This window comes from Callospermophilus lateralis, chromosome 3 (assembly GCF_048772815.1).
Source record: "Callospermophilus lateralis isolate mCalLat2 chromosome 3, mCalLat2.hap1, whole genome shotgun sequence".
Taxonomy (NCBI): Eukaryota; Metazoa; Chordata; class Mammalia; order Rodentia; family Sciuridae; genus Callospermophilus; species Callospermophilus lateralis.
Window position 1 is genome coordinate 116575808 of NC_135307.1, and position 27675 is coordinate 116603482.

Below are 27675 nucleotides of genomic sequence, written 5' to 3' on the forward strand. Positions count from 1 at the left end.
AGTAGTTTTGGTCCCGTGTCTTCTGTGTGTCTCACTTCTGAAGGTGAGCGCTCCCACTTTCTGAGGTCATTATGATGAGGGTTCCAGGGACTTTGTGACACACAGCAGACTGGCTCTGTACAAGTGTGGTTCGGGAGAGGCCCAGTTCCTCTTGGAACTGCTACTCACCTAAGCGGAAAGACACCTTCCCCTGCTAATTAAGCCTCACTCCAAGTGAGTGCTGGTCAGAGGCTGCTCTGAAGACAGCTAGCAGGAGCCATGACCACCCTCTCTCCTGAAAACAGCCTCTCTGCCATGCTGTCAGCCTCCTTCATCCTGGTGTGTGTTCTTCATCGGTTCCAAGTGCAGCCCTTCCCAAACCCTGGTTTGCTCTGGGGCCCTTTCCCCTGCTGGGTGGGAAAGGCGAGACCCCTGAGCTGACGTAGGCGGTTGTACTTGATCTTACTACCATTAGCAGGATTGAGACACCCGTGTCTCCTTTTACCTTATCTCTAAGCCAGTGTTACTTTCTCCCCACATGTAACATTCTGACTTAGTACTGAGTTTTAGATTTGCCAACTCACTCCTGAAAATGCTGGTGAATTTTCTCTGGAGCTTTTGCCAACAATTTCAGTAGGCTGCCACCAGGTGGCAGTAATGCTTTTGTTAGTAAGCAGTTCCAAACCTAGTTAATAAGATTCCTTAGAAATCCGCCCCCGTCATAAAAATTTTCCACACGGTATTTTTTTTAAAAAATCATAACTAATTATAATGCCCTCAACCAATCTCAAGTCTCATTAATCATAGTGATTAAGAGAGTCATGCATAAAAAAAATGCAAAATGGGCACCTCTTTTCCAGAGTTTTAAATGTTATTGCTTTACTGCAGATTATCCCCAGGTCTTGATTTAAATTTTTTATGTTCTCTGAATTTAGAGAAGGCTAATAATAATAAAATAAGCTGTCACACAGCATTTATCGTGTACAATGACTGTCCTAAATGCTTTATGTATTCATTCTCACCATAGTCCTATGAGATAGATGATGCTATTATCCTCATTTTACAAATAAGAAAATGGAGGCACAGAGACTTAGAAACTTGATGACAGTCACACAGCTAGTAAGTGTAAAGCTGGCATTCAGATCCATGCATTGGGCTGCAAATCCATCTCATACACGAGGGAGCCTCCAAGTGTGGAGATGGTCACTTATGATAACAAGGAGAGTGTCTGTGGGGTTGGGACAAGGTGTCAGGGTCAACCCTGCTTCCCAAGGGTAGGCCAATGTCAATTTCTCTGTACCTTCTTGGTCCTCTACATCCTATTTTGATTCAGAAGATAGAGCATGAATGATTTATTAAAGAATTGATTATTATTAAAGATTGATTCTCAATCCAACCCTATCAAACACACAGTGAAATTATTCCCATTTGGGGCCTGTGGGCTCTTTTATTTCTGGTGCTATTTACTTTCTAATGTCATTCCTCACATGGTCTGTGAACCAGTATTACCACCAATCACCTGCGAGGTGTCAGGGATGTATGATCTTAGGCCACGCCCTGAACTTCTGAATTAGAATCTGCAGGTAGAAAGACCCTCAGCTGGGTGCCCTGGCATATGCCTGTGATCCCAGTGACTGGGGAGACTGAGACAGAAGGATTGCAAATTTGAAGCCAATCTGGACAACTTAGCAGGACTCTGTCTCAAAATAAAAAAGGCTGGGGATATAGCGCACTGCCAGAGTATGCCCAGGTTCAATCCTCAGTACTAAAAAAAGGAGGAGGAGGAGAGGAAGAGGAAGAAGAAGAAGAAGAAAAAGAGGAAGAAAAAGAAGACCCTAATGTGATTTGTATGCAAACTTGCCTTGAACACACGTGCTCATATTCAGGTACCCAGGAAAGTCAAGAGTTTGAATGTTAGATCATCTAGTCAGCTTCTGCTCTCTGCCCTCAGTACATCTCTTTGTCTGCAATGTGACATTCAAGATCCTCTTCAACAGGAGGGGCACCAAAGGGAGAGAGGAAGCTTTCCCTACTCGAACAGAAATCCAAACTCCTACTTATTATGATATAAACACTTTGAATTGCTTTGCAGGCAAAACACTTGCCTTCCCCCCACTCCTGACTCACAAACAAGCACACACATACAGGTGTGTGCACACACGCACAATACACACACACACCTTATCTAAACTAGAAACAGTTCCCTGTGATGAACTGTTCTACATTTCTAGGATATATAAACTGGAGCACATGAATGTGTTTAATTAGTGCATATCTTGTGTTTTTCCACTACCCAAGCAGTTTATATTATTATAAAATTTTGAAAGTACAAGAAAAAGGAAAAAAAATTCCTATTATTCAAAGCGTATCACTGTTGTTTCTGACGTAGAGGATGTTTGTGTAATTTTTTCCCAAACAATTTTTACAGTGGTTAATAAATGCTATGTCAGAGGTGATATAGTTTTTATATTATGTGACATAATACATAGGTTGCACTGTGAGTATGTGGTAGTGCTATAGAGTACAGTACACAGACTATTGCATATCTAATTCCTTATTTTGCTTTTCTTGGTTAACATTTGTATTTTTCCAAATGATTATTCATTCCTTGTGAACCTCTATTTTTATGTGCCTCACAGTATTCTATGGTGTATATAAACCATAGTTTACTTAACTGTTCCTTTATTGGAGCACATTGACTGCTTGTCTTTTCATTTTGGTAAGTAATGTGCAATGAAAATTATTGTGCATACAGGATTCTTTTTTACTTATTTTCAGTAATTTCCTCATGAGTCAGAAGCTGTGAGCTTTGATTTCTATTGCAAAGTACAGAGCGTGTCATTTAAAATTCACTTTGAATGAAAAGAAAAGCCAAGGCCCCTCACAGAGGGCTGAACTGCTTGTCCTTGTCAGGTGAAAAGAAAACCTCCCATTGACAAGACGGAATGGGATAGCTTCTTCGACGAGAATGGTCACTTGGCCAAGTCACGGGACTTCATTTGTGTTAACATCCTGGAAAGGGTATGGTCCCCAAGCTACCCTTGGCCTTGCCCTGGAACTGGGGGGACAGAAGTGGCTTGATGTTGGGTGGAACTCTTTGGCGGGGCTCCCACCTCCCAAACCCACCTCCCACCCCCAGGGTCTGCACCCCTTCGTGAGGACAGAAGCCTGGAAGTTCCTCACAGGCTACTACTCATGGCAGAGTTCCCAGGATGAGCGGCTCACAGTGAACAGCATGAGGAGGTAGAACATTCCAGATCCTCTGTCAGAGGAGGGTGGCTGGTGCTAGAGGTGGCAGGCACTGCCCACCCTAGCCTGCACATTCAGTCTTCTTTCCCTATTTGGACTACTCATTCTGGGAGACAAGACCCCGCCACCCCGTGCTCCCCACCCAGGCCCCTCACACAGCAGGTGCAGCCAGGTCTGAGCTAGCACCTCCGCAGTCAACCCCAGGCATGGGCTTAATCCCAGCAACTCTTCTCATGATCCATTCCCCCTAATCCCATCCTCCCCTAGGCTTGTGATAGCTACCTCTGAAGCAGCCCTGGAACTGCTTCTCCCACCTTCTTTCCCTGGCCCCATCCCTGCCCCACCTCTCAGCCCCATGGCTGTGCTGCCTCCCCTGGGTCCAGGCTTCCACCTCCCGACCCATGCCCACATCTCCCCGCCCCCAAGTGCCCAACAGGAGACTTTAAGACATCCCCAGTGGTACAACTAGTAATATTTCAAATAGCATAGTCTCTCTGCCAAGGCCTATCCTGGTCTTGACTCCTCCTGTTTCAGCACCTCACCACCTAACCGCACTGTCTGGCTGATTGGCACCCCATTTGCTCACCCCACCCCTCTGCTCTTGGTCTGCTGTTTGTCTTCCACCCATACTGGACCTCCCCATCATCTGCCCTCTCAAAATCCATCCTTCCTCCAAGGCTCAGATTGGACAGGGGACTTCCTCCAAGCAGCCCTCCCAGAAAAGGGAGCCAGGATGTGTTACTTTTGATAACACACAGTCTTTAAAGTTAGAGTCTACCTGTGTTAGTCTTCTAAGGCTGCTAAAACAAAGTTCCATGGACTGAGAGGCTGCCCATAACAAGACAGTTTGTCCCTCATAGTTCTGGAAGCCAGAAACCCAAATCAAAGCACTGGCTTCCTCCGAAGGCTCTGGAAGAGAGCCCTTCTTCACCTTCCAGCATCTGGGGGTTCCCATGTTCCCTGGTGTGTGGCTGCTTCACTCCAATACACTGGACCCTGGTGAACTGACTTGTGTCCTACATGATCACATGACCATCTGTGTGTAACTCTTACAAGGAGAGTTGCCACTGGATTTGTTGTCCCCCCAGAATATCCAGAATGGTCTTATCTTTAGATCCTTAAAAGATCACATCTGCAAAGAACCTTTTTCTAAATAAGTTCACATTCATAGGCTGTAGAGCCCTTCTTCACCTTCCACCATCTGGACATACCTTTTTCAAGGTTACCGGTCTGTCTGCCCAGTATACCAACAAATCACATTTTAATAATAATCACAAATCACCATCTAATCAAATCCAATTCTGAGGCGTAGGTGCCAATATCATCCCCATTACGCAGATGAGGAAACTGAAATTTAGAGAGGGAAAGTGACATCCCCAAGCTTTGACCCCAGCAGCAGACACTCAGTTATTAAGCTGTAGAGCCAGGATTCAGGTGCAGAGGTTGGCCTGCAGAGCTCAGAGGTTAAACCATCTCTATCTTGCACTCCAGATCCACATTAAAGAATGTTGGGGGCTGGCACAGGATGAGATGAGGGGGAAACATCACAGTAGGGGCAAGGTGGGCCAGGCTGCCCTGTAACCTCCTTGGACCCAGCAGCTGTTGTGGCTACTCAGAGTTCTCTTCCCCTCTGAACAGAGGGAGAGGCCACCTTGCTCAGCCTCGATTCTGTTCTCACAGGAAGAACTACAATGCCTTGTGCCAGATGTATGAGAAGATTCAGCCCCTTCTGGAAAACTTGCACCGGAACTTCATAGAAACTCAGAACAACATTGGTGAGCAGCGAAGAATGCGAGAACTAGGCGGGGCGGGGGTGGTGGTGGGAGGGGTGCTTGGCGAAGTCATTCCCACCCCCTTCTCAGCCATTGCCAAGACTGGATGGTTCCTGCCATCCTAGGAACTGCCTTGATTTGTGTCTGGAATTTTTCCATCTACACTTGGCTAATCCACCTGCTAGGTCTGTGGGGTGCCCCTAGACACACAGAATTTTGTCCCCACCCCACCTTGAACTAGATTGGATTTGAATTGGATGGGGCTGGGCATTCCTGGCAGAGGGTATGGCCCAGAGGAGGGGAGAAATCCAGACAGCTGGCGGGGTGGGTAGTTGAGTATGGATAACTCTCTCCCAGTATGTCTTAGGGTCAGCCTCTTGGGGTGGGGGGTGAACTCATCCATGGACCCTCTGCTCAAGGTGATCTAGTGCAACCCCCTTTGCCCCCGACCTAGCATATGATCTCCAGAGACTCTATGATAAAGATCCCCTGGGGAATGTCCTCATTGACAAGAAGAGACTCGAGAAGACCCTGCTCCTGAGTTATGTCTGCAACAACCAGGCAGGTGAGCTAGAGGGCTGCCCCTGCCCGCTTCCAGTTCCTTCCTGGGACCAGGCCCAGCCGTCTCCTCACAGTGCCCTCTCCTCTGCAGAATACCAGCGGGGCTTCCATGAGATGGTGATGCTTTTCCAGATCATGGTGGAGCATGACCATGAGATCTTCTGGCTTTTTCAGTTCTTCCTGCAGAAAACAGTGAGGACTGGGTTGGAGCTCAGGGACCCACCGCTCCCCTAACAACCCCACAGGCTTGGGCAGCTGTTAGCAGCCTCTGCCATTCTCCTCAGCTCCTAGACAGACTTTTGAGGCACTGAGGGGCCTGGGAAGTCCCCCAGAGGGGTGGCAGGCACTGGAAGGTGAAGTGGGTGGAGCAATGCTCTGGGTCCACCTGTCACCAAATCTTGAAAGAGTGAGTGTGGCTGGCCAGGCCCAGTGATGGCATCCTTTTCTGGCATTCCTTTCCCCTGACGTAGCTCTCCTCCCTGTCAATCCTCTGGAGTTCTCTAAGGCTTCCAGAATAAAACCCAGTAGCTTTAGCTAGGCATTCAAGACCTCCCCTTTTGTCTTGGCTACCCACTGCTCCCTCTACATGACCTACACTCCAAACACCTAGGGACTTTGGAGTGCCCAGGTACACCTACTGTGTCCAGTTGAGGGATGTTGAAGGTGCTGTTTCCTCAAACACCCCACTGGGAAGTCTCCTTCATGCCAAAGCCCCCTCACTCACCTTCTACCCCTTTGACAATGTGCTCACTGCCCTTCCCTTTGTCCTGATTGGCCCTGATGGAATAGTGTGTGTGCATAGAGCTAACAGGTCTCACTAGACTCTGAATCACATTGGAGACAACTCTGCATCCCTAGCCCCTCCACACACACACACACATACACACAGTAAGATGCACACGGTATGTCCATGGCCACCCATGCACAAATATATACTAATATACAAACAGGCACACCTGCACACACAGGCCACATCATAGATATAGATGAGTTATGAGTCACACACTCATGCAGTAACGGGGACCTGGTCTAAGCCAGTCACAAAGAAGGCCCCGTGGTTGAAGCTGGAGGAAGTGGGGCTGATTCTTTTGGTGCCCTCAGCTGAGAAGGACTCGGTTTCCCTCCCTGCACCCACCTCGTGCAGGAGCACAGCTGTGTCATCAACATCGGGGTGGGCAAGAACCTGGACATGCTCAACAACCTGATCACTTTCCTGGACCCCGTGTTTGCTGAGCACCTAAGTGAGTGGTCCCCATCTCCTGGCACCTCATACCCACCACCAGGGCAAGCATGGGAGGGGCCAAGCCCATCTATAGCAGCTGCCCTTTGTCCTGGGGAGAGGGAAGGCTTGGTGGATCTTCTGACCAGGCCCTGGGAGGTCTGCACTGTTGAACGTCAGCCCTAAACAGTCTCCAAGGGCAGGTGGAAAAGTCACAGCCAGGGTCTTCATGTTTCCCAAGTGTCTTGCGTGCTCTTGGTTATGATCTCATTTGTGTGTGTTGGCTTCATCGTGTGTGCTGTCCCCCTTTTCCCCTGACCTCAGCCTCCTGGGCTGCACCTGCTTCTCTCCCCACAGAAGGGAAGGGTGCAGGGGCCGTGCAGGCCCTCTTCCCCTGGTTCTGCCTCTGCTTCCAGCGCGCCTTCAAATCCTTCGATGACGTTTGGAGGCTCTGGGAGGTGAGGTACTCAGCTGGGGACCCATGGGGAGGCTGCACCTCTCAGGTGGCAGAAGCTGCATTTTTCCTTGCCTCTCCTTTTATCCTGGCTTTGGATGGAGTGTGGTGGCTTGGGGATTATTGAGGCCAGCAACCCTGCTTCCACCTTGTTGGAGGAAGCTAGAGCTTCAGTTTGCCCATCCTTCCATTCAAAGCAAAGCCCCACTGGCTGTGCCTTCTGGGCGTATGCATGAGGCCTGGCCGGTGTCCAGCTGCCTGCCAATCTGCCCCTCTACTCTCACTGCCCTGGCTGCCCTTTGCTTCACCTTTCCCACTACTAGAATGATGGCCCCCAAGGATACCAACAGTCCTCTGCCATAGTTCCCCAGGGCCATCAGCAGATGAACTTCCTTCAGAACATACCCACCACTCATCATTGCCCTGCCCAGAGACTGCCACTGCCTTTAGAATCCAGCCTGGTGTTGAGTGCCCCATGAGTCAGCTTCCACTGGCCTGGCCCCTCCCTCCTGGACGGCTGGTCTCTTTGCCCAAGTCCATGATCAACACAGGCCTTCAGTGACACCACTGGTTTGTTGAGTTTCTATCAACTTTTGCTTTGCCAAGCTCAACTCCCCTCAAATGCTATAGTGTCCCAGTACCCCATCCCACCAGTGAATTCCACAAGGCCTTTGAATCTCCAGTAGCCAGCATGATGCCCAGAGCTGCAGGGGTACCTGTGAGCACTTACCCGAGCAAATGAGTGAGCGAGGCATCAGCAGGCTCAGGAATGGCTGGTCCTGGGCATGCGGTTGGTGGGACTCACCATCCTCAGGGTGTCAGCAGTCAGGCAGCGGGCCCCAGGCTGAGACCACTTATCTCCCGCAGGTTTTGTTGACAGGAAAGCCCTGCAGAAACTTTCAGGTGCTGGTGGCCTACAGCATGCTGCAGATGGTGCGTGAGCAGGCACTGCTGGAGAGCATGAGCGGAGACGCCATCCTCCTGGTGAGAGCACCCCCAGGCCAGGACCTGCCCTGGCCTAACACCCTAACTGCCATGGCTGAAAGACCCAGGCTCATGGGGCACTGGGCTTCCATGCCACCTTGCCTTTGGGCAGGAATAGTGAAGAGACCTGAGCACTGAGTACTGTGCTGAGGGCTTTTCCTAGACTAGCTGGTTTAGGCCTCTGACAAGCCCAACACAGAGGTGCTATGAGGACCTTAGTTAGCATTGCAAGGAGACTGAGACATTGAATGGTTTAACTTCGACTCTACTGCCTTGTAGTTAACCCTGGGCCCTGGGGCACTCCTGTTGCAGGAGGACCTAGAGGTTTCCAACTCTTTTTAAAACTAGAAATCTTTGAGAAAAAAATCCTAGGTGTTGTCCCAATTATAAATCAAGATCTCCTTAGAAGTGCCTGAGACAACTGGTGGAACACCCAGACCACCCTAGACCCCTGTGTGAAAACTGTGTTGATCATTCCTCCAAATATGAAATTTCAGGCACTGTTTCAGGCAGATTGGGGAAAGGTCAGGGGACCCCCAACAACTGCCATGAACAGCGGCCTTCTTCCCTTGCGTCCAAGAGCACAGGGAGACATGTTTGCCTACACACACACACACACACACACACACAACCCCGGCATCTTCCTGCAGGCCTGCAACAAACTCATCGACCTTGATGCTGATGAGCTAATCTCTGCCGCCTGCATGGTTTATGCTGAGCTCATGCAAAAAGATGTAAGTTCCCAATGATTTGCCCACCTCTTCCCCCCTCTCCTCCAAGAAGCCTTCCCCGACTTCCCAAACCAAGCCCACAGCAGACACATTCAACCTCAGAAACACAGACTGTGCTACGTCCTCTGCTGCCAGCCCAGGGAAGTTGTCCTTCATGGTCTTTTCTCTGTGCCCATGTGTAGCTCCACCTCCCTGGATAGACTGGAATTACCACCTCATCCCCGTGGGTCTGGGCACAGGTCTGGGCACCCGGGAGGTCAGGAATATGTCACTGGCTGGATGAACTGAAGGAGAGCAACAGACCAATGTGTGTCTCCCTCACTCCTGCTGTAACTCTCCTCTTCTCCAGGTTCCTCAGCCATTGAAGAATTTCTTTCTCTGAAAACATTGATACCCACCATGGACAGGTGCCTTCAATGAACCGAAGGTGGTTCTTCAGTCCTGAGGTCAGGACAAAGGCCGACAGGGTGATGGGGTGAGGGAGCAGGTAATACAGTCATGAAACAAACAGCCTTTGAGTAATGGTTTGTGGTGGCAGTATGTCTCCTTTGACATTAGGAGCTGGGGACACAAGGGACTGCACAATAAGAGAGCCTGATGGGCAGACCACTGTGAGGCTAGAGATGTGCTGGGATGAGATCGTATGGGCCAGCAGCATGTCCCCAACTGAGGGTTTTCCAGGGCTGCAGTAGATCCATATCTGGAAGCAAATGGTTAAGGGCAGTGCCAACCTTGACACACTTCCAGGCACTTATGCAAGACAATACTAAACATATCTCACAGGGATTAGTCTGCACCTGGGACTCAGGTCCCAACAAGCTGACCCCGGACATTGCTCCCCTCACCCCCATTGCTCCCCTTATTCTCAACACACCCATCAATCACACAACTAAGTTATTTTTCCAGGCTTCTTCACTATCAGTGGAAAGACCAGCAGGCAATCCCCCTCTTGGTTTCAAAGCCCCTTCACAACTGCATCTTCATTTCTCAGCCTACAAATGTTTCCTCAAGTTAAGTATTTCTCAGCCTTACTTGTTCTTCTGGAGAGTACTGCCTGCCCTTGCCCAGGCAGCCAGTCTCTACTTGGGTCAGAGGCATGTCTCACCTGCTCCCATATGCCATGTACAGCCCCAATCCCCACTGCCCAGCCTGTCCATGCTCTGTCTGACCTCTCTCTGGGGTACCCTGAGAACAGACATGGAGAAACACCAGAAGGGGCTGAACCTATAAAAGAATTGGGGTTGGGGCTCAAAGGTAGAGTGCTCGCCTAGCATGCACGAGGCACTGGGTTCGATCCTCAGCACCACGTAAATGTAAAATAAAGATATTGTGTCCACCTAAAACTTAAGAATAAATGTTAAAAAAAAAAAAAGAACTGAGGTGGCTGGATGCCCCCCACCAGCTGCTCAGCAACACACACACACACACACACACACACACACACACACACGCCGCAGTCTGGCTGGGCACAATTCAGGAGCCACTTGTCAAAAGAAAGAAACTTTATTTTTAGAACCACACAAGCCAAACAAAACAGCTCCTCCGGAAAAAAACCCTCAGAGCCCAACTGCCACCACCGGCTTCCCACAAGCCACACTCCCCAACCACCAGCCTCCACACCTCCCACAATCCTCTTGCTCTTGAGACCGATTGGCTGGGTCGCATGGGCGGAGCCAAAAAGTTCCCCAATGAGCAGCTCCGTGGCCTGAAAGGGCAGGGAAACAGCCCAATGAGCTTCACCGCAGAGGAGCCAATCAGCTAGATGTTGCTGGGGCCGCTGTGAGCCAATCATCAGCTGGCAGTCTGAAAGTTTGCTGGGACCCCTTCGGCTGTGGCTCTCAACACACACACACAGCCCTGCCCTACCCAGTGGCTAGTCTTTTTCAGTAGGGCTGATGGATGAACAGGAGGGAGCCATTGGTTTTTCTATAGATTGGTGGTTGCAGGTAAAGCATAAACCATACTGCTTAAGCTCTAGTCAACCACCCCTCCCTCCTGCTCCCATCCTGTCATTCTCAGTGACCATCATGTAAAATATACCGTGTCCCTAATTATTGTCTGGTCTCCTCTTCCATTCGTGGCTGTCTCTGAATTTCTTAGCTGTTTGTCTGTGCTGGGAGGTAGGGGGTGTTGAAGAAGGGGGCCCTGTCCCATCTACAACATCTTCTTTGCAGGATTAAAGAGCTAGCATTTTACCGATATTTACATATCGGTAAAAATTCATATCTCTCTCTCTCTCTCTCTCTCTCTCTCTCTCTCTCTCTCTCGATACTGGGTATTAAGTTCAGGAATACTTTACCACTGAGTTACACTTTTTGGTTTTTATTTTGAGACAGGATCTCACTAAATTGCTTAGGGTCATACTAAATTGCTGAGGCTGTCCTTGAACTTCAATCCTCTGGGGTCTCCTCAGCTTCCTAAAAGCTAGAATTACAGGAGTGTGCCACCATGCCTGATGGTAAATTTGTATCCTGTGTTGTCCTTAGCTTTGGGTTCCCAAGACAGTTTCTTTAAATGAGGGTTCCTACCTACAATGCAGTTCTGCAAGAATGAATGAATCCATGTTTGTGTTTCACCAAACAACCAGAGAAGCAGAGTAAAAGACATCTTGCTAAACTAGCTTTGGCCTTGGGATGAGAAGAGTCAATAGAAACATAGATGTACATTTTCTTATGGTCTTTTTGGCCTGGTGGCATTTGTTGACCTATAATTTGGGGTTGGAGTCTATACACAATGCCAAACATCTAGTTATCTCACAACTAAAAAGATCCAAGGACTCACTACTAAATCTATGGTTTCCAAGCCTGTTTTTAAATCACTGGAGGCCTGTTAGTACACTTCCCAGGAGCCCCAGGGAAGAAGTTTGGGTGGACCTCTGTGGTCCCCTGTTGAACCCCTCATGTCCTTCCCTATGGTACCACCAAGGAACCTCTGGCCAACTAGGGAGCATGTTTGAAATTTTCTATTAGGTCTTTAAGATGAGGAGGATCAAATATTGACACTGAATCAATCCAGCTTCTGAAGAATCCCAGGTGACAAAGTGATGAAGGAAAAGATCTGAGAAGAGCCCACCCTCATCTGCCACACTCCTGGCCCAGCAGGTTGTAGATTGAGATCACCTCTGAGCTATGTGCATAGCCTGAAGCCAGCATGGGGTTTCTGCTTGCTTAGTTTATCACTATAGCCCTGTGTCAGGTTTCTTTTAGTAAGGGCCAGCCAGGGACACAACTGTGGGAAGCACTGGACTCCTAGAGCCTAAGTTTGCTTTATTATGGAAACTATGTGGGTCTGAATAGTTTATTTTAATGCACATTTATTGAGTACTATCTGTTATGTTTATACTGTGGTAATAAAATGTCTTAAACTGAGTAATTTCATAAACAGAAATTTCTTGCTCACTGTTCTTCAGGCTATGAAGTCCAAAATCAAGGCACCAGCAGATTCAGTGTCTGGGGAGGGTTTGCTCTGCTTCCAGAAAGGAGCTTGTTGCTGTATCCTCACATGGCAAAACAGAGGCAAGACCACTCCCTTCATCCTCTTTTATAAGATCATTAATCCCATTTAGTAGGGTGGGGCCCTCATGACAATCACTTCTCCAGAGACCCTCCTCTTAATATTATCACACTGAGTTTTAGAGGGACACCAACATTCAGACTAGGACAAGTACTAACTGAGCTGCCTGCTGTTCAAGTATGGAGATTCAACAGTTTGGACAAAAAAAGACACAAGTCGCGCACAGTGACACACACTGTAATCCCAGCTATTCCAGATGCTGAGGCAGGAGGATTGCAAGTTCAAAACCAGCCTCAGCAACTTAGCAAGGCCCTAAGCAACTGTCTCAAATTAATTAATTAAATAAAAGAGTTGGGGATATGAATCAGAGGCTAAGAACTCCTGGGTTCAATCCCTGATACCAAAAAGTAAATGAAAAAGAATTAAAAAGACATAAACCCTGTTCCTGTGATACTTGAGAGTTGAAGGGGGACCAGTTATCACTGCAGTGACGGTCCTGGGCCTGCTCGTACTCTGTCAGCCTTTTTACCTGCCCACAGCCTGGGGATTAAGTCCAGAAATACTTTACCACTGAATCTGCTGGTGCCTTGATTTTGGACTTCGTAGCCTGAAGAACAGTGAGCAAGAAATTTCTGTTTATGAAATTTATGGGGTCTGCCAGCTCCCCCGCGACCTATACTCAGTCTCCTGTCTGGTCCTTTGCAGGGCAGACCTTCATCTCACAAACCACCCTACTCTTGGCAACTGAGGACTCTCAGGTAGACTGAAATGTTCAAGGGCTGGACTGTTGGGGGCAGGGCCTGTTGCAGGAGACTCCATCCTAACTTCCTTTATCCTTCTTTAAGCCTGTTAAGTTTCATAAAGGACAAAATACAGCCATGTCCACTACAACTTCTTTTGAAACAAACAAAAAAATGCATTTGACTTTTTTTTTTTTTTTTTTTTTTTAACTTTCCTTCTTCAGGGCCAAGGTCGGGCTGAAGCTCTGGGGTTTCAAGAAAATCAGCCTGCAGGGATGGGAGGGAAGAAGCCGAGATAGTCTGGTAGTCCTGGCCCAGAAATGGCAATAGCAGAGCCTGGGAGACTGGAACTGGCCACGTGTGTGATGGGGAAAGGGGATGGGGAGCACTGGCTCTGGGAGGCGAGGGGTGGAGGAGAGCTGACCAGGGTTTACCTCCCTTCCCTGACCCCCCCCTTGCAGAGAACCTCTCTGAACCTGCTTCAATGGCAGGGAGGTGGGGTGGGGCAAGGCCTAGGCAGAAAGAAGGGATTTCCTGCTTAATGCCAAGGGCTGCCTTGCTGCAGGCCGGCCACCAGGCACCTGCCCAGGAGGGAAACAATTGATTTCTGAGACCTGAAACAAGAGCACTAGCTCCACCTGTCCTTCCAGAGGCTGAGGACTAGGGAGCCCACACTGGGTGGGAAGAGACCAGCAACCGAAAATGATGGAAGGTATTAGCCGGGGTAGGAGGGTAGAGTCTCCAGCAGTGGCTTTTAGTCTGGGCTATACCTGAAAAGCACCAGAGGAGCCTTTTAAAAATAACCATTGCCCAGGGCCCACCAATTAAATCAGAAGAGCTGGGGATGGGCCAGACTGCTGGAGTTTTTAAAAAGCTCCCCAGGTAATTCTCAAGTGCAGCCAGGGATGAGAACACTTGAGGACAGAGCAAGGGCCTAATGGAAGATTAGAGAGCATCTGTTCAGACCCCTTCTTTCCACACACAGGGTGTCCCAGGTCTGCCTGAGATGGGGAGGGACTTGCCCAAGGTCTCATAGCAAGTGGACTTTGGTGCAGAGGAAACAGGAGTGTCTGTGCAGGGCACTGCCCTGAGAAGTAGAGCTATCTCTGGAGGCACCTCCAGCCCCTACTAGTACTTTCCTCTGGACTGCACCAAAGTACCTCGTGCCATCTCCTGGTGATTCTGAACTGCTCCCCCCTGACCCCCACCTTAGAGCCTTTAGCTGAATAACTCTAGAATTAAGCATTCCAGGTTCTTTTCAGAACCAGCACATAAAAGAATCTTTAGGGAATTAATAAGCCTCCAAGTCTCAAAGGCCTGACCCTCACCTGCAGTGATATGCAATGGTACCCAAACACCCACAGTACAGCATTCAGAAGCTGGAAGCAAATGGAATGCAAATGTATGCAATCATTATGCAAATAAGGGCAGCCACCGATTAGTGGCCTCCATCCTTCAACCAGACAGCAGCTGTCTCTTTAGGTAGAGGCATGGATGACAGGGAGAGCTGAATCGATTCCTGTCAGAAACATCCTGAGGAAGGGTCAACTCTCAGGTCAAGAGAGGGATTGTTTGGACACCTGGCTTGCTGATGCTCTGCTCTGAGAAAATTGAGTGGGGGTGTCTATCAGCCATGCAGAGTATTCTCTGACTGGGCTCCTTGTCCAAATCCCAGTTTCAGTGGTAAGCACTGAGCAGACAGACGGTGGTGATAGGGATGTGGAGGTGGTGGGGGTAATGGGAAAGTTAATGATGGAAATTGGGGAGTTGGAAATACAATCCCCAACTTATGATGGTTCAATATATCATTTCAACTTCATAATGGTACAAAAGTGATACACATTCAATAGAAACTATACTCTCAATTTTGAATTTTGACCTAGCCATACACAGTACAGTACTCTCCTGTGATACTGGGTAGTGGTCATGAGCTATGGCTCCCAGTCAGCCTGGGGTTGTGAGGGGAAAGAACAAATGCTCCACAGTGTACCGTGTAGCTGAGGTATGATGTGCGGTAGGTCACATTTATTGGATGAGTTTTAGGGGGACACCAACATTTTCAACTTAGGACATTTTCAATTTATGATGGATTTATCCAGATGAAGCTCCATCAAAAGTCAAGAGAAGTTATATAGTTGAGAAGATGACAAAGGTGGAGGTGGAAGTAGTGATGTTTCTGGTAATAGTGGTAATGTGAACAAGAGATAATGGTGACAAGAGGTGAAAATGGGCTTGTGAGAGACAATAACCTCTGTAATGGTGGGGACAGTGCAATGGAGGTACTGGTTGTGATTACAGTCATGGAGGAGGTGATATTGGTTGTGATGCTGTGGGTAAAGAGATGACAGAGGCAATGTTAATGACAGTCATTGTGGAAAGGATGCCAAAGAAGAGGCGAGGGTGGTGGAAGTCATGAGGAGGAGGAGGAGGAGAAGAGTATTTCAGTGTATATTAGCTCAGGGTTCCCCAAAGTGACAGAACCAATAGCAATGTAAGCAAATACATGAGAGGAGATTTATTAGGGGGATTGTCTCATATGATTATGGCAGCTGCCAAGTCCCACAGGCCATCCATAAGCTGGAGACTCTGGGATGCTAGTTCCAGGTCCAAAGTTCAGGCTCAGTTCAGGTCCAAAGTCCACAGAACTGGAGTAGTTGATGGTGTATCTCTCATTGCAAGGCTGAAAGTCTGAGAACCAGGGGGCTGCTGGTCTAAGTCCTAGAACCCAAAGACCAGGAGAAAAAAAGCCCCCCCGCCCAAACACCATTTTGTCTTCTGTATTTGTTCTCTCTCGGTAACAACCAATTAGCTGATGCCCATCCACATTGGAGGCAGGGATCTTTCTCACCTGGTCCACTCAGACTTACATGTTAATCTCCTCTGGAAACATCTTCACAGACACACAAATAATGCTTTACAGAGTTCTAGGTATTCCTTAATGCAGTCAAGTTGACACCTAAATTTAACCATCACAGCCAGAAAGACACTGCCAGGAGTCCGGTGCACCATTATCCTTTATTCTTTAACCCAAGAAGCAATAGTTGAGGAGCTCTCCAGGGCCTGTGGCTTCCCACAATCCCAAAATAACTGCAGGCAAGAACGACGCTGCCTCTATCCTGCAAAACCTGTATTTGGACATTGCGCACTGCAGAGGGCGCTCCTCCACAAATACCTAGAACTCCACTGGAAGCTGCGCTGCCCCAGGGAGGAGGCACCCTGCTCAGGTTGTGAGAGTCCCTGGGCAATCCCTGTGCCCTGACTGGGGTGGAAGGGATGAAGGGAAGGAGCCCAACTGGGTAAGAACTCTTTGGGGAGATAGGGGATGATTCTGTTCATGATTCTCAGGGATCCCAAGCCTTCCATTCTGGCTGAGAAGGAAGCTTGGGGCTTGGGGAACCCTGAGGATCCCCCTGGAAGTAAAACTTGGGAGCCCCAGAGTCCCACAGGCAAGTGTGGTGAAGACCATGCCCTGCCTCCACATCCCCCTTCCTTGGCTCAGTTCAGATTCTTCCCCCAATACACACACACACACACACACACACACACACACACACACACTAGTCCATTATGATTCACGGTGAATGACAATTATCATCCTAGTGGCCCAAATGATGGCCTAAGGATGATTAAGGGTGGCCTAAGGAGAGCCAAGACTTGTGCTGAGTCATCTCTTATCATGGTAATGAGGGTGGCTGGAGAGGATGTGTCCTCGGGTCTCCTCCCTGGGCCCACTGATCATCACCCACACACACCATGCACAGATACACCCAGGGAGCTACTGTTCTCACCAGCTGGGGTTCTGCTCAGAAGCCCTGGGAGCAGCTGCATTAGCCGTGCCCTCTGGCCACAGGGCAGCCATGGAACCAGTGCTGGTCACTGGCCAAGGTCGAGGTTCTGTGTGGGCTGGAGTCAAGCAACCATCTCTGTATCTCTAGCCAATTTCTAAACATGACCTGTTTCACAGTGAAAAACCATCCAAGAACCTCTCCTACGTCTTTCTACACCCAAGACCAGTGATGTTCAATAGCAATAAAATGTGAGCCACCAGGGTATTTCTAAATATTTGAGTAGCCACATGAAAAAAGTAAAAGCAGGTAAAAAATTATTTAACCCATATATCCATAATATGATTGTTTCAACACATAATATAAAATATTAATGAGATTTTTACAATTTTTTGAGTAATATGTTTTCAAAATCTGGTATATACTTTGTTTTTAGCATATCTTAATTGGGACCAGCCACATTTCAAATGCTTAGTAACTACATATGCCTTGTGGCTCCTGTTTGGGACAGTCACTCATACTTGTTATCTTCTGACAGTAGGGACTCAGTAGTCTTCGCTGACTGCCTACAGGCTGATGGGTTTCCCAGGAATCCAGTGGTAGCTATGTTTGAGGGGGGTCTCTGAGTCTCAACCCTTAGTTCTTCCAGTGAGGAATGTTCTAGAACCTCCTTGGGAATCAGCTCCAGGCCCTTAGCTCATAGCAGAATGGGCAGTTAGTTCCTGTGTGGTAGGGGTGAGGGCCTTCCAGCTCACAGAAAATTGCCATCTGGCACCACCAAGGGTCTACATAGGTTAAGTGGGCCAAAGGTGTTGGGTGAATGATCAAGATTCCTGGGTCTCCCTCTGTGTGCCTCTTGGAGGGTTCAAGAAGCTCCCACAGAGGGATTTGCAGGATTGGTTTCTTTGGGAGATGGGACTATGAATCAGAATTGGACTGCTTCTCGTTCCCACACACCCCTTGCTGCCCCTTCTGTTCCTCTGAATGCCAGGATCTGAGGGCTGAGCTGCAAACCCAAGGCTCCTACAAAGCCAGCTCACAATTCCCAGACCTCTGAGAACTGATGCAGGATTTTATGAACATTAAATAAGGCTGCCCCCCTCTCCCCGGGAAGAAGGTGCCTTTGTGCCAAGCAGTACTGCCCAGTGTGGGCTGGATTTCAATCCCCACATTCCCTCCCTGAAACACCACCACACAGACCATATGGCCATACACAGCAGTTCTGTATAATTCCCAGGGTCAAGGTCACAAACCACCAGTGATGAGAACTTCCTTCCTGTTTCCTCCTCCTCCCCTATAACCAGAAGCTCAGAGCTCCCAGGGGCTGACATGAAGGAGACACAGGTAATGGCAAACTTGGTGGGCCCAGGGGGTCAGCGAAGCAGAGGACCAGGTCCAGGTACAAAGCCTGGGTACAGGTCATCTGTCCTCAGGCCCTAGGAGAGGCAGAGATTAGAGTCCTGTTTTCTTAAAAACAAAACAGAACATAACACTAAGTCCAGAGTGACCTGCTTAAGAGCACATTGCCAACAGGTAATGGTGAGTGATGGGAGGAAAAGTCAGTGCTGCATGGGGGTGCCAGGCAGCCTAGGGAGGGTCCTGGCCCTGACCTTGGACAGTCATTTCATCTTTCTGAGTACCAGTTTTCTCATCTATAAAATGAAAATAATAGCTAGGGCTAAAGACAGAAATGTATGGGAAGTATTTATAGACAATTATAGAAACTGGAATGAAAACCCTGAATTTCTTGCTTAGGAAAAGATGTGGGTACATTATAGAGATCCATAAGGAGGAAGTCTGGGATGCTAGAAAGTTTTCAAAATACTGGGCCAATTGACCAAAGGAAGAGGCTCAGGGACAGGCACCTCCCATAACTTGAGGGATGCTGAGCAGAACCACTGGACACACTCAGGACCAGGCTGAGCATGGCCTGCTGAGGGCTCTCGGCCTAGTCCCTCCCCATGAACTGCCCTTGGCCAAAAGGAACAGTTTAGTCCATGTCTCAACCCCTGCTCAGAGAAGCCCTGTCCAATGACTGTGGGGGTGCCTAGGCTAGGCTCTCTGGCCTCAATCTGGGGGCAACCCTGTAGGGCCACTGCAGCCCCAGAGCTCCCCAGGGAGTTGATTGCAACCTTACAGCAGTTCAGCTTCCCATGTTCCCATCTGCTCCTTCAATCCCCCCAGGTGAGGGACACTCCCCACTCAAATTCTTGGGTACAAATCTTCATGGCAAGCTTCTTAGATCTATTAGTTTTCTCTGGCTTCTGTAGCAAATTGCTGCTTGATAGCTTACAACAGCATGCATTTCTTTTTTCTGAAACAATTTTTATTCCAAATGAACGCAAAGTCTAGAAAGAAAACAGCTAACACTCCAAATAATGTGCTTGACTGGAAATTAAAAGCAGTTGATGTGCAGGAGAGCTAACAGCAGAGTGCCAGCCTTAGCACTCTGATGATGGGTATGCCAAGAAAGCATAAAAACAACCAATGTCCTTCTGATACACAACCTGGATGTGAACATTTACAGCAAAGAACAAAAATCAAGAACACAGGAAACAGAAAAAAGAAAACAAAATCCCAACCCTCAGAAATTAGTATTCACTTAACACAATGGTGAAGACTTTTGATAGTAAATTTTCACAATGTGTTAAATGGGAGTCTTCAAAAGTACTTTTTCAATTTCAAAAGCTAAAAAAACTGAAGTGGGGACAGTTAGTTACACTGGCATAGAAGAGCTGCTGCCTGTCAAGATGACAATCAGTCCTACTTCCAAAACACAGAACCGGTGAGCCTGACGAGCCTGAAGGAAGAGGCCGACTGGTGGTGCTGACGTCACTGATTGTACAAGAACACACTGGGTCACCTCACAGTAACAGCAAAGGCCACATCTACTGCTCCTCCTGGCTGATGCTGAGGTTGCCTTTCTGCACCTCAAGCTCCTCAGCACTGACCATAGATGGGTCAGTGGCGGCATATTTGGTTGCATGGAACTGCAGCAAATGTATCTGTACACAAAGATTCACTGAGCACTTCTACACAGGTAGGGAAAATTGCCTCCTGTTTTAAAGTGAGCTCTCCAGGCATTAGGATCCAGTTTGTACATTTCTTCTTTGGCTTCAGTTGAAAGTGCACTCTGGTCAAATTCAACCATAATGGTTACAAGGATGTCCCGAGTTTTGGTTCCACATAAGAATTCTGACAATTCAGGGTAAGTCTTGAAGCCAGTTCACTCTGATCCAAACTTTCCAGCCTGTCCACCATGAAATCAATGGCATCAGTCATCATTGGGTCCGCTGGGCCAGATGAAAAGTTTCCAAGAACTATCTTTTTGAGCATAATGTTAGCATCAGCTAAGAGCTGGGTTAATTCAGAGCCATTCAATCTTTGTGGATTTCTATATGTGATCTTTAATTTTATTACATGAATTTCAATTTTTTTTTCAACTATGCTGACATCCTGGTATAGTTAACAGTACAGGGTCAGCATGAACCAAGACCAGAATGCTAACCAGCTACTGGCTGCTATTCTCCCAGCCATGTAACATTTGCCTGGGTACAGGCAACCTAGGAAGCTGCCTACAGCAGGAGGCATTTATTTCTGGTTCTGGAGGCTAGAAGTCTGACTCAGTTTCACTGGGCTACAATTAAGGTGTTGACTGGACTGGTTCCTTCTGGAAGCTCTTGGGGAGAATCTACTTCCTTGCCTTTTCTGGCACTGGGTGCTGCCTGCACTCCTTGGCCCAGGGCCCCTTGCTCACATTACCCCAACCTCTTGCTGCCACTGTCATGTCTCCTACTTTCTTCTTTGACCTTCCTGCCTCCCTCTATATGAGGATCTTGTGATTACATTTAGGAAACCAGTATAATTCCTCCATTTTGAGATCCTGACAAGCACACCTGCAAAGTCCCTTTTGTCATATAAGGTAACACAGTCTCTGGGGATTAGGAGGTAAGGCCAGGGCTGTCCTTCAGCCTCCTACACCAAGGAACCCAATCTAGCAGGAACCCAAGGAACCCAATCAAGCAGCTGGCTGTGGGCCCGTTCATCTCCCTCTAAGTGTCTTCTGTTGACACCTCTGCAGTGAGGCAGTCTCACTCCATCAAGGACAGTCAGAGCATGCAGACCTAATCTGTCCACACAGACCTAATCTGGAGCCTGCAAACACCCTAGTCCCGAGGAGGTCTGATGTCAGCTTTTAGGGAGGCTTAAGTTGGAAACACTTAAGGTCCAGGGATACCTGTCCCTTCTTCTCCATCTATCAAGAAGCCTTCCCCACCCAGCTGGAATAGCTGCCTCCTCCCTGGCCTTGCTCACTGCCCTCCCCACCACCACAGGGGCACACCCCACAGCCTGCTGTGTGCATCTGTTCTTGCATGCCTACACCTCCCCTAAACTATGAGGTTAGGTCTTTCTCATTTTCCTACTCCCTGTGATGCCTAGCACGGGGTCTGCTCCCCTGGAGAGCAGGGCCTTGTCTGCTTCCAATCAATCAAACACTTGCAGAATTGGGTCATGCCGAGCAGATCCACAACTCTGGAGGAGTGAGATGGAAGAGCAAGGTGGCAGCTGAGTGCCCTGGCTGCTCTATCTGAATCGGTGCAGGTTGGGGTGCCCAGGGGGGCCCACCTACGCTCCACCAATCCAGTTCTGGCAGCAGGTGGAGCGACATGCTGTCACTCCTGCAGGGTCACCCGCTTGCTCTCCCCAGCTCAGAGCAATACCATAATCAGCTCTCAGTTTGCCTTTTTCCAGCCCCAGGTTCCAACAGTTCTGTTCTCCTTGCTTTTCACGACAGTCTGTAGTCACTGTTTCCTTCTCTCCATTCTCTCCATAAACTCACATCTCTCTGGCTCCTGCCCTTCTATTCCACTGCAGCTGCCCTTCCCAGAGCCTCAGACAAGACCCTGATACCCATCAAAGGACACCACTCAGTCCCTACCATAACAGGTTCTCTGCTGTTCCCTCCCTTGGCCCAGCCCTCTGGCTTCCTGGGTCTCTCTTTATGAGGACACTCTGGCCTTGGACTGAACTTGGCCCACATGAGAGTTTGTCTGGAATGTCAAGGGTATTAACACCAAGGATCAGCCCTCCACGTGGAGGCATGGAAGCTGGTGGGTAAATACCTGCTTCTCATCTCTCCATGGGACAGCTCTGAAGCCTGTTCTGCAGAGTCAGGGCTCCAGAGAGAGTGAGCCCCGCTATCTATAGCAGTCGCCTAAGCACCAGCAGCCTTCCTGCACCCTCTTCCCTCCCTCATCCCTGCTCCCTCACAAGCTTCTTGGGATCACCTCCCAAGCAAATGGCTTCATCCAAATCCTCCTCAAAGGGCTTGTTTTCAGGAAAACCAAAAAAGCAACACATCAGATCCAGTTCTTTCCTTATCACCTATAAGATCAGGCTCCTTCACTCAGGATTCAAAGTCCTCCATGGCCCTGTCCCTTCTACCTCTTCAATACCGTCGCTTGCTTTTCCAGCCTTAGACGTGGATTCAGGCAACACTGAATTACCTATTGTTAACACACACACACACACACACATACACACACATACACACACACACACACACACACACACACACACACACACACACACCGGCCCCAATAACAGTGTGGAACCCTCTAACCTGGCTCTGTCCTCTGCCTCCCTCCATCCCGAGCTTCTGCTGTAGGACAGCCCTGGTGTTTCATCTAGGAAGGCTTTTTTCTTGGATATCACAATCAGTCCTCGGGCCTCCCACCCCACCCTAGATGAGCATTGCTGTGAAGTCAGCTATAAAAGAGCCAACCAGATTGGAGCAGGATGGTGACCCAAAGCTCAGCCCCATGGGCCACAGTGTGGGGTTCTGTGGCTGGCCCTGTAGGCAGCCCCTGCAGGCCCCACAGACCCCACAGGCAGGTAGGAGGCCCTTCCCTTGTCCAGAGGGGTGCTGAATTCAGCTTGTGTTGGCTCAAGGGAATTGAATCTCATCTCAGTCCAGTGTCCAGGATCATCATGCTGATAGTCTGACATCAGCTACCTGAGAGTATTTATACCATGGAAATTGGCAAATGCTAAAAATCAGGGGTTTTACTTTCTTCAGAGTCACCATAGGAGTATTTACATCACGGAAATAAGCAACCCCTACAAACTGGAGCTTTATTTTTTTTTCTTCAAAGTGCCACATAGCCAACACTTGCCCCCTTACTAGTTTCTTGCTACCAGTATGATGAGTCCCTGAACCTGTTTGTGGGTTTCCAGCATTTGCTCCAGGTCTCAGCTATGAGGCTGTCTCAAGAAACAGAGCAGAATCAGCAGACTTGGGGAAAGACCAGGTGCTGGTCCCTTCCCTGGCCTCTGTCCCAAGGATCCTGTGCCTCCCTATCCAGGTAGTGTGGTCTGGAAGGAAGTGTACCTGCCTGAGAATCAGAAAAACTCAGATGTCTCTGAGTGACAATCAAGAAAACCCAGGCTCAGCAAGGGAGGGAACCAGCTTTTGCTCATCTGTGACATGGATGGGGCAGACTTGACTGATCCCTGGGCACCAGTTGATGTCCTTTCTCAGAGTCAAAGCTACTCAGGTGGAGAAAGCTAGGAATTTTGTTGTGCTACTTCTACATATAAAAAAGTTTTGTCGTTATGAGTTTATAATTCTCCAGGGCCTACTCAGGAGTCCTGGTTGCTGGTGGCTCTCTGTGCTACAAGGAAGCAATCCCATCCCTGCTCTCAGTCTTTGGTGGGGTCTACAAGCAAGGAAAAGGATAGGGGTAGGCAAAGATGGCAGAGGAGGAGTTGGGGAGGTGGGAAAGAGAAATGTCCCAGAAGAACTTTGGTTGTCCTGTCATGATCTTCTAGGAGTATTTACATCAATGCCCAAACTGTCAATCAACTTGACCTTGCTCCTGATGTCTTTGAGTGAGTGGAATTTAGAGTGGGGAGGAGTGTGGCAGTTTGAAGAGGAAGATAAGGGCCCAGCTCCACTGGTTACACATGGAGGGGACAAAGTATGTTGAGGAGGAAGGTGGGGCCAGCTGAGGCAGAACCACAGACCTCCACGGGATGGGTGGGTGCCCAGGGTGAAGGCAGGCCCTTGCCTCCCTGTTCCTTTAGGGATTGGCTTGATTGGGCCAACCAGGACTGAGTCTACCCAGATTAAGTGCCTTTATCTCCCCTTGTGAGGAAGAAAAGGGATGCCCTAGTCCATGAGGAGGGGAAACTGAGATTGAGTTAATCGGAGGGACAAACCTAACCCCTAACCTCATGGAGAATGTATTATCAGTGCTGAGAAACTGTCCTTTGGATATAAGGTTTGCCAAGGGTTGGGCTACAGGGCCCCAGTGCTCCCAAGCTTAAAATGACTTGTAGACCAAACTTACATTATGTGGAGAGGTTGATCAGACCTGGAAGAGTCTCTGTCCCATCAGCCTGATGATATGATCAGGCCTTTGCTTCATCAAAAGACCCGCCAACCACTGTCCCATGCAAAATCAGCTGCAGAGACCAAGCTCTGAGAGCGAGGACCCCAGGCCAGGGGCCAACACTGGACCTCTCCCTCTCCTCCCTCTCACTCTGGGCCCTCACTCCCTCCCAACTAACTCGCCCACAGCAAACAGCTAAATATAGTCCCTTATTCTTTCACTCCTAGGAATCAGCCACAAACTGTCCATCAGCATTAATTTCTCAGCTCACTCGTTCCAGCTATGAGCAGCTGCTGCTCCTGGAACTTCCCTGGGCTGCTCTCAATCCCATCTTTGGTGGGGTCTGCAAGAGAGGAAAACGAGAGGTTGACTTTAGAAAGTGAGAAACTGGCATGAACTTTGGACTTAGAGAGATTAGTGTTCAAATCTTAGATTTGCCACTTCCTACCTATGTGACCTCAGGCGAGTTACTGAACCTCCCTGAACCTCATTGTCCACATCTGAACAATGGGGCTAACATTACCTAGCTCACAGGACTGCTAGCATGGCCAACTAGGATAATAAATGTAAAGCTTCTCACCACAGCCTCATGTAGAGGAAGGACTAGATAACTGTCTGTTCTCTTCATAGAAAATCATTCTATGCCTATCCCACAGCAGAAGAGAAACTAGAATTACAATGCCTGCCCCAGAAAGTGCTTTTATTGAGATCTATAAAAATGAGTAGTGTGTTATAGATAGTATCTGTCCCTATGTTCTGACCGCTGACCTTCCTCTTTGATACTTTGGGACTCTCAGATGTGCTTCCTAGGGGAACAAGATAACTAACACGCACGCACACACACACACACACACACACACACACACAGCCAAGCAAACTCAGATATTTACAGCCGATATGTGTAATAGATACATGAACACAATCAAAAGTATACCTATTCATACAAACACATGAGCACTCCCAGATATTCACCATCACAGAGGTGTACTCCCACAGCACAGACACACCCAGCCATGCACAAATTCACATGTAGATGCACACACCAGAGGTGAATTAAACTACTGGTGTACAAGGCTCTGCAGACTTATAGACACAGGTGCAAATCAGATGCACAGGCAGCTATAAGCAGTCACACACACACGAGGACACATGCACATTTTCTGGCTTAGGGTGCAGGCACACAGACCTTTTGTCTGACTGAGACCCTAGAGGTGGAAGAATGGGCCCAGAGCTTGCAGCCCTGCCCCAAACCTGGCTCTCCCACCCTGAATCAGGTCTGGGCCCTGGTATGTGAAGAGGCTTTGGCGCCCTCTGCTGACCACAGTGCTGCCGGCAGCCCACAGAGAATCCAGCACGAGAACCCAGCACGGGAACTGGTTTGGCAAGCCCAGGGAAGCCCCGGGGAAGAGAGTAGGCAAAGGGAAAAAACAGATGGGAAATGAAGGGAGAAGACAACCAGGACCCAAAGCCACCAGGATGGAAGATACAGCTATATGGCCACTCACCAACCACAGCAGCTGCTTACAGCAGTCACCTCCCCAGGAGCTCACAATGAGCTCTGGAAACCTCTGGTGCACAGCTACTAGTAGGAAAGGCACAGGGTTCTCCCCCCGCACCCCAGAGGGGGGTGCGGGGGTGTCCTTCAGGCTCTGGCTGTGATGCTTTTGATCTACACAACAGAACCACATACTGGGCCTTTTCTACCTCCCCTGGAAGGGCCAAGGTCCAGCCAGACCTTCCTTCCTGGAGGCAGGAGAGCTTGGTGTTGAAGAGCATGGACTTGGAGCCAGACTGACTCAGGAAGTGTGCCCTGCTGCCTCTCCTATCTTTTGCAGTGCTGGGGACTGAACCCAGGGGTGCTCCATCACTGAGCTGCATTCCCAGCACTTTTTATTTTACTTTGATACAGGATCTCTCTAAGTTGCCCAGACTGACCTTGAACTTGTGATCCTCTGGCTTCCACTTCTCAAGTAGCTAAGATTACAGGTATGTGACACCATGCCTGGCTATGACCTTGTGTACCTAACCTCTCCAAGCCTCTGCATCCTCATCTGCAAGACAGAGGGATTATTATAGTTGCCATGAAAATAAAATAAAAATTCATGTGGCTTACAGCCCTGGGCCTGGCACATTTACTAATGATAATAAATGCTGGTTACCATTACTACTCTTGGCCAGGCTGTTATCATTACTACTACTCTCTTCCACGGGCTTCACAATATATGAAGGGCATAGTCTCATCAGAACTTCTGCAGTTGACATGACACCCTAGGAGGTAGAAGAATGACAGAGGCCACATGAGCCTCCCCAGGTTCTTGAATTTTGCTTCTTGCTAGAGTCAGCCCTGCAGAAAGTCACAGTCCTGCAGGAAACACCAGTCACAATTGCCTGACTCTCTTTCTCCTGGGCAGCCCCTCCTGGCTCATCTCTGGGGTTCCCCTCTCACCTCCTCAGGTGAGGCTCCTCTCCTGGGCTAGGCTGATGGTCCAGGGCTGTGAATATGGCCTGAGCTCCATCAGAAGCCCCTCATTTGGTGATTTAGACTTATGGCCTCTGACAGTCATTTATCTCCCATGACAGAGCCTCTGGGTTACTCAGAGGCTGTCAGTGGTCTGTCTTGTGGACTAAACTAGTCTGCAAGCAGAGGACCTAATAGGCTGGGCTATAGCAGAAAGCAAAAGCAAGAACCTGGCGAGGCTCCTGTGGCTCACAGATCCCTGGTTCCAGTGTCACTGATACCCACCTGCACACTGGCCCCTTCAGTCTCCATTATTGGATTCTTACTTGAATTCTATGAGATACTCCAGGATTCTTTAAATAAATCCCTGTTTTTGCTTAAGCTAGTACAAGTTGGGCTTCTGTCATTTGTAACCAAAAGTATGAGGCTCCTCAATCCATGTCCCCTGCCATTGGCCTCCTCCATCCCCTTCATCAGCATGTTCTCACTTCACATTTTTGCACATTCTCTGTCCCTAAAGGGTTCCATGACTCTATTTTCTTCCTTTGCCTTTAAGAAAGATTTTCTTAAAATCTGAGTGTAATATATCTATTGTAGAGCCTCAATTTGTTGCTATAAATGTGAAATTGTTTTCTAATGACCCCTCCCAATGGCGCTGTGTTCAAATCCCCTCTCCTGCTGGGCAATGGGGATCCTAATGATATCGTGATTACACCCCACAATTCTGATGTCATTTTCAACTGCTGGAAATCTCCTCTCAGGCACCAAGACTCCTGCTCATCCCCTCCTGCCATCCGCACCTCTTCTCAGACTAGAGCTGTGACCCCCAGCGGCAT

At 48.7% G+C, this 27675-nt stretch overlaps 1 protein-coding gene across 3 annotated transcripts; it reads left to right on the plus strand.

Annotated features, from left to right (window-relative positions):
- Positions 1-258: 258 nt before the first annotated feature.
- Positions 259-9331, plus strand: Tbc1d21 (TBC1 domain family member 21). Of its 3 annotated transcripts, none has more exons than XM_076848687.1 (11): positions 259-318; positions 2893-3000; positions 3119-3222; positions 4909-5003; positions 5455-5565; positions 5653-5753; positions 6706-6802; positions 7138-7238; positions 8102-8218; positions 8869-8952; positions 9299-9331. In XM_076848687.1, the coding sequence occupies exons 1-11, from the start codon at positions 259-261 to the stop codon at positions 9329-9331; spliced, it is 1011 nt and encodes a 336-aa protein (XP_076704802.1). The 3 variants fall into 3 exon arrangements, with proteins under 3 accessions (XP_076704802.1, XP_076704803.1, XP_076704804.1); XM_076848688.1 differs by having other exon boundaries at positions 7141-7238; XM_076848689.1 differs by lacking the exon at positions 2893-3000.
- The last annotated feature ends 18344 nt before the right edge of the window (positions 9332-27675 follow it).

Excerpts from the sequence above, each read along its gene's own strand:
- Tbc1d21 (XM_076848687.1), top strand. The coding sequence starts at position 259 with ATGACCACCCTCTCTCCTGAAAACAGCCTCTCTGCCATGCTGTCAGCC. Across the intron at positions 7,239-8,101 it reads ACGTTTGGAGGCTCTGGGAG|GTTTTGTTGACAGGAAAGCC; the intron begins GTGAGGTACTCA and ends TATCTCCCGCAG. Across the intron at positions 8,953-9,298 it reads CTGAGCTCATGCAAAAAGAT|GTTCCTCAGCCATTGAAGAA; the intron begins GTAAGTTCCCAA and ends CCTCTTCTCCAG.